Consider the following 6271-nt stretch of genomic DNA (forward strand, 5'->3'; position numbering starts at 1 on the left):
CATCTCCACAGACTGGTTCACCAGTGGGCCTGGAAGATGGCCAAGGCCCAGACGACTCCGATGCCAGGCCCGCACGTCTCCGCCAACTACCGGCCTGCCTGCGTGGCGCAGAGTGGCATCGCTGATGCCTGTGCTTTATGTATCCTTCTGCTATCTCCAGGAGGAGGAGGTTGAGATGTAACGGGCAGTGCCTGAATAGAAACCAGATAGAACTCGAGAATTCGAAATCCAGCAGCAATTCCGCGGATTCCCAACCTCGCCTCCTTTCCTGTAGTGTGGTGTTAACATCCACCGCAGTGTGTCACGAACGCGCCGGTCGCCACGTGCCGCAGCACCTCCACCTGCGGCGCCCACTTCTTTAGCACCAAACCCCTTTTTCGCGTCCTCTCTAGCGGCAAGTATTCTCTAGGAACCCCTCCGGGAGGAGCGCGTCCAGGTCCACCTGCGGCGCATGTCCACGTCCACCTGCGGCGCCCACATCTTCAGCACCAAACCCCTTTTTCGCGTCCTCTCTAGGAACCCCTCCGGGAGGAGCGCGTCCAGGTCTGGCTCCGGACGCGGCAGGAAGAATTTTGTCCGGATGAAGGAACCGATGACCGGAGTTCTCGAGCCCGTGCGTGATCTCCTTCAGCTGCGCCGCCGACACGGCGCCCAAGCTGCCGAAGCAGAGGAACACCACGCTCCGGTCCGGCTGCGCGTCGAGCCACGACAAGCACGCGTGCCACTCGCCTTTGGCCTCGCCTTCCAAGGTCAACGGCCCAATGCAGTACACCGGCGGGGTCGGCCGGCCATGGACGCACGCGCCGTCCCTGAGCGCTCCCACCGCCCTGGCCTCCAGCCACTCGTAGGTGTTGATTAGCAAGCCCTTTGCCTCCGGGGAGCGCGCGTGGTGCCCAGTCCGCAAGGCGAATGCCCAGGTCCCATGGACTAGCACAGAGCGCGCCATATCCGACGCCGGGACCGGCGGGCCGCCAGGGAAGCGGATGAGCTCGTCCTTGCCCATGTCCTTGAATTCCCGCTCCGTCGTGGCCAAGTATTGGGGGATGCGGAGGAACATGGCGGCGTAGGTGGAGGAGGAGGCGTAGTAGAGGAACGCCGGGACGCTGGCCTCCGCGGCGGCGTCGAGGGCGTCAACGCAGAAGATGTCGAGGACGTGGGCGGCGACGGAGGGCAGGGAGCGGAGGAAGGCGAGGAGCGATGTCACGGTGAGGCGGAGCACGTAGAGCATCTTTTGGTCGCTGATGTAACTTCTATCGTTATCAATTAATAAAGCGGTATTTTGCTGTAAAAAAAGTACGGAGTATACCGATATTGAAATTTGAAATTCTAGAGCGGAAAAGCAATTTCTACCCCTGAGGATGTTGATATTCGTAGCTAGCCGTAGATTTCCTTGTGCCCATTTTTGTATTACTTTAAAGAGTGTGGAAAATACTGAAATTGCCGTAACCAACTGAAACAGTGTGCGTCAAGAGGCCAGATTCGAATTTCAAAGTAAAGCAAATATTATGCAGACATGGAATAAAATTTCGGAAGAATAGTTGGGATCGAGTTCCCTTCTATGCAAACAATGGACGTTACACAAGTGTGAAAATGCCATGTATCCGGAGCTCCCTAGTATATATCCAAAAAAAATGTCTTAAAAAGAAAGATTAAACTGCACACTTCGGCCTTCAGATGTGAGGGCACTTTCCATTTGCACTTTGGTAAATAAGAGATGATAAAGCTCGCAGAGTTCCCCTCAACAGATTAAAAAGAAAATACTCGTATCAAATATATATGGTTGCTTTTAAAATTGTGTTATCGCCAAAAGTAATGTGTCAAAGTTATTCGGTGGTAAAATCTGGAAAACATAATTTAGCAAAAGTTTCAAAAGACAGCGGACATGGCACACAAGACTTTTTTATTTTTATTTTACCAAAACATTTCTTGCAGCACATATAACAAAATCTTATTTTGTCCGAGGGGAATATGCAACTTTAACATGTTGAAGTCTCTTAACATGTTTATCATGTTCTCAATAGAAAACATGTTTATTACAGCATCTCATTCACGAAATATTATTTGGGGTGAGAACATGCCGTCTGTAATTCGCCTGACCACGATTTCCTGCTCTGGTTCTTCGGAAGCACAGAATCCCTCGGAGAAGCTACACAAAGAGCATCACACTTGTCACACTGCTCGTCTCCACTCAGCACTATTGTCTGCAATCTGGGAGCTCGCTCCATCACAGCTCTTATAAAACTAAAATGCTGTTTCAGTGACCTGAAGCCGATAAACTGTAGCTCATTCAATAACAAATTCTTGGAGCTGCCCAAGTCAATCTCCCACTGAGGACTCTTTCTTTCAGCGAAGGTCCATAATCTGTCCTCGCCATCCACATCGCATGCATGGTCACATACCTTTATGTGCAAGGGCAATTAGTTACAATTGAGTTGGATTTCAGGATTGAACAGCACCGACCTTGTCATTTATGTCACAAGAACAAAAGAAAGGAAACATAACTGAGAGGGGGTAGTACCCCATTAACATTTTACTAACAAGAAAGGTTAAGTGTGTTCATAAATTGCACAATGGATGAAAACCTTATGAAAGGAATCTGAACAGGAAAGAAGAAATTAAACTGGAGAAAAGTTACAAGACAGACACATCAGAAGCTAGTTACCTCAATCTGTAATATTTCAACAGAGGGTGCAGCCTCAAGGAAAGCAGTCGCCCACAAAATGTCAAATTCAGCAAAGATACCACGCACGGACAGATTCCTTGGCTTGTTAAATGCTGTCCGGAGTTGCTTTATTTCAGGTTGCATCCAAAGCTGATCATAACATAAACAAAGAGTAAGAACGAAAAGTTTCAAAGAACAGAGATGGAGGTTATAAAAGGATCTACAGCTATGTTTGTATTCCATATAGAAACACATCAATGATATCACTGGGATAGCTATGACCACATTAACAAATACAAAAAACTGGTGATCACACTGATCCTAAAAAAAAAGAATTGCCAAATACTTACATTTTCAGCTTGGAAGTCCAATGTCAGGGTATGTATGCCTGTTGCTCCATGTAGAGGATCGCTTAATTTAAGTAGTATCTGATCAAGTGTTGCACCACATGTAAGTTCTACTTCCCCAAGAGATGGGACAAAACCAAAAGACAAGGGTACAGAGTGAGGTTCCCAAGTATCCAATACAAGCTTCTCCAGTTTTGGAAGGCAGACAAAGTAAAGTCTCTCAAAGCGACATGTCAGGAGTACTAGAACACTAAGTTTTGAGTTTGGCGCATCTATCGTCCAGACAGTGCGCCAACCATCTAACCAGTGATAGAGGGTTAGTTGCTTCAATTGCTTGCAGCAGTCAAACAGGAGATAGTTTATGTGTCCACCACGTCAAAGCGTACATTGCATAGAGAAAGCTCCGTCACGCAATGGAGCATACTAGGGTAGGTAGTGAAAAAGCCATGAATGTCTCGAGCTAGCTGCCGCATATTTAAATGGGCACACTCTGGAGGATCTGTCTCATCAAGAAAATCGAGGTGCAAATCTTTCAATAAGCCACCATCGACCGCTTCGCTTAACAGCAGGCCTATCTAGCACGAGAAACTAGCGCTATTCAAGAAGAGCTTAAGGTCCAGCCATGAGATAGCGCGAGGTTTTGTCAATAAACTCCTGATTGCTTTGGTTAGAGATGACATAGCTTCATCCATATGATTTGCTTCGATAGGATTCGGGCGTGGAACAGGTAGGAAATCCATAACATCAATGTTGAGCTCAGGCAACAACCAAGCCAACTCCCTCCACCGAGTAGAAAGCGCACTTGTGGTTACAGCCGTAGTAAAGTCGATTCTGCTCAGGATCGACAGCAAAATATCATCAGGCAGCATGCTGAGCCTATCTTCCTCTTCCAAGTGCCACATAAAAATACATAAATTTGTAACTCTTAGCTAATTGGAATACTAAGAATAATTATAATCAAAAACAAATGATGATGATAGATAAAAGAAGGAAAGTAAACTTACCTGGCTAGGCGGACTGCTATTATTAGCTTTCGACTCCATGAAAATCCGGTGTATAACACTTTGGCCTCCAAAACTTTGAAGTGAATATTGACGAAAGCCTGGTGCTCGTCTTTATTAGTTATACGGAGTATAAGAAATGCTCCGATAGCAGAATCCTCGTCCCCCACCCCCCTACTAATCGGAGGGGGTTCTATACTTCTATTCCGGCTCAAACTTGGGAACGTTGCCAGTTATTCAGAAATCGTCGAATCGACACCGGAATCGAACTTTTAGCTCCGAAATTTAGAAGCGGCTATTGACGAAAACCCCATGCTCATCTCTCTCTCTCTACATATAAGAAAAAGAAAACTGCTTCGCTAGCAGAATCCCCCCCTTCTCCTAATCGGGGTGGGTTCTAATCCGGCTCGAACCAGGCAACCTTGCCAATTATTCATTATCCGGCTCGAACTCGGTGTGCTGGTCTTAATCCGCCACGCGACCTACCCAATCAATCTGGAACAGAGTAATACACAGGAGCGGAACCGAGGTTGAATCCACTACAGCTGTGGCTGAAAATGTCATCAGCTGGACTGAGATCAAGCGAACGGAATCGACGGCGACTTGGATCGAAAGCAGGGAGAAGAGATCTACCTTATTGGATACTGAGACGGTGCTATTTCCGCGGACGGCATTCCATAATCTGCCCAAGGAAAAGGATCAGTGGCGGCCAATCACGAAGACCTGCGCATGGGTGGCCCGGCTCGAAACCCGGCGTCCTGGGCCAGGCCCCTCGAAGCCCCGCCCGAAAGCCCGGAAAAAGGGGTTAAATCAATTTTTTTTGGAAAATAGGTAAAAAATCATTTATTTATCCCGAAAACAATTATTTTAATAATTAAAATGGAGTTTTTCCAGGCTTCGGGCCAGGCCTGGGCTTCAGATTTTCTGGTCAGGCTTTATGAAGCCTAATCCAAAACCCATCTGGCCCAATGTTTGCCCACGAATAGTCACGATAGTATGGATTGGATAGGGCTTGTTGGCGTGTCCTATCAATTTTTCGAAACATTGGTTAGTCAAATTAATAATTAGTTAAGGACATACTAGCTCGAGGTTGACCAAAAAATAGATAAGGAAGATGTTTATTGGTCGGCTAGATTTCATTGGCAACCAAGAAATTAGCACAGAATCATGTGAGGACCATACCTGGGCAAATATATCTCGAACCGGGCCGGGTTTCGAGCTGGGCTCATAAAGCTCGACCAGAAAATCTCAAACCCGGGCCTGAAGCCCGGATAAACTCCATTTTAAACATTAAAATAATTATTTCAGGATAAATAAATAATTTTTGATACTTATTTTCCAAAAAAATAATGATTTTTCATTTCGTGCTTTTTTCCGGGCTTTCGGGTCCGGCCACCCATGCCCAGGTCTAGTAAAGACCAAATTAACATAGGCTACCAAAATTGTGGCAACACAAATATGGACATGAACACCCTATAAAGCTTTGGAAAAACTATCCATCTGTATATGTCAGCCTAGGCATTCGGTCTAACCGAACCGACTGTTCAGTTCTTTAGGTTTTCAGAAATTTCGGTTCTTCAACAATTGTGATCGATGGGTTCCTAGAAATATCGAGGACCGAAATAATTTGGAACCGAACCCAAACAGAACCGAATTAATTTTTGGCAGCACAAAAAAAATGGCCATATCTCTTGCGTCTAGAGTCGGAGAGGGACCAGAGGGTTAGCTTGCCGATGGTTCAAGGAGATCGTGGCCGGGGGCGGCACACCGTGGAGAGATGGAGAGTATTGGGAAATAGGATCGGGGGAGGCGTGGGGTGAGGCGGCATCTGGCGCCCTGGCGGCTTGGGTTGGACCTGCAAATCGGGACAGAAACGCTCACAGGCGGTAGCTGTATAGGAAGATCGATCAGGAGGCATTTCTTCTATGGGCTATTGGGCTTTGCCTAGTGGGCTGGGATTGGAAAGGAGGGAGATGACGTATTTCTTTCGGGAGTTGTGAATCGGGAGACGGAGGAGTTGAGGTATCGGTACTAATGATCGGTTCTTCGGGGTTTCGGTTAACCGAGGTAGTGACCGAATAGACCGAACAAATTTCGGTTCTGCAGGTTTGCTGACCGAAATTTTAAACGGTTCTTCAGTTTCAATCCAATCCGCTCTGGTTCTTGGGTTTTTGGTCATCGGCTTCGTTACTCGATTTTTATGCCCACCCGGAGGTATATGCCCCATGCTCGAAGATCTCTTCCACGTGGGACGGCCCAAT

At 47.0% G+C, this 6271-nt stretch overlaps 2 protein-coding genes across 6 annotated transcripts; both read right to left on the reverse strand.

The window, feature by feature from the left end:
- Positions 1-388: 388 nt before the first annotated feature.
- LOC104583120 (UDP-glycosyltransferase 88F5) lies at positions 389-1228 on the reverse strand. The gene has a single exon (XM_010234856.1). The coding sequence runs from the start codon at positions 1226-1228 to the stop codon at positions 389-391; it is 840 nt and encodes a 279-aa protein (XP_010233158.1).
- A 655-nt stretch (positions 1229-1883) lies between these two features.
- Positions 1884-4786, reverse strand: LOC100822120. Of its 5 annotated transcripts, none has more exons than XM_024459820.1 (4): positions 4014-4770; positions 3013-3090; positions 2663-2812; positions 1884-2460 (listed from the first exon to the last, which is right to left on the reverse strand). In XM_024459820.1, exons 1-4 carry the CDS (start codon positions 4050-4052, stop codon positions 2440-2442), a joined length of 288 nt encoding a protein of 95 aa, XP_024315588.1. In that variant the 5' UTR covers positions 4053-4770; the 3' UTR covers positions 1884-2439. The 5 variants fall into 5 exon arrangements, 2 of the variants coding, with proteins under 2 accessions (XP_024315588.1, XP_024315587.1); XR_002963752.1 differs by having other exon boundaries at positions 1935-2399; positions 3013-3895; positions 4014-4760; XR_002963753.1 differs by having other exon boundaries at positions 1935-2399; positions 3013-3840; positions 4014-4759.
- Between the last annotated feature and the right edge of the window lie 1485 nt (positions 4787-6271).

Source organism: Brachypodium distachyon, chromosome 2 (assembly GCF_000005505.3).
Source record: "Brachypodium distachyon strain Bd21 chromosome 2, Brachypodium_distachyon_v3.0, whole genome shotgun sequence".
NCBI classification, from domain to species: Eukaryota; Viridiplantae; Streptophyta; class Magnoliopsida; order Poales; family Poaceae; genus Brachypodium; species Brachypodium distachyon.

Bases quoted from the DNA above. Each gene is read 5' to 3' on its own strand.
- LOC104583120 (XM_010234856.1), bottom strand. From the start codon at position 1,228: ATGCTCTACGTGCTCCGCCTCACCGTGACATCGCTCCTCGCCTTCCTC.
- LOC100822120 (XM_024459819.1), bottom strand. From the start codon at position 4,052: ATGGAGTCGAAAGCTAATAATAGCAGTCCGCCTAGCCAG. The intron at 2,813-3,012 runs GTAAGTATTTGG...TGTTATGATCAG, and splicing joins TGGACTTCCAAGCTGAAAAT to CTTTGGATGCAACCTGAAAT. The intron at 2,400-2,662 runs GTAACTAGCTTC...TTGCACATAAAG, and splicing joins TTGAAATATTACAGATTGAG to GTATGTGACCATGCATGCGA.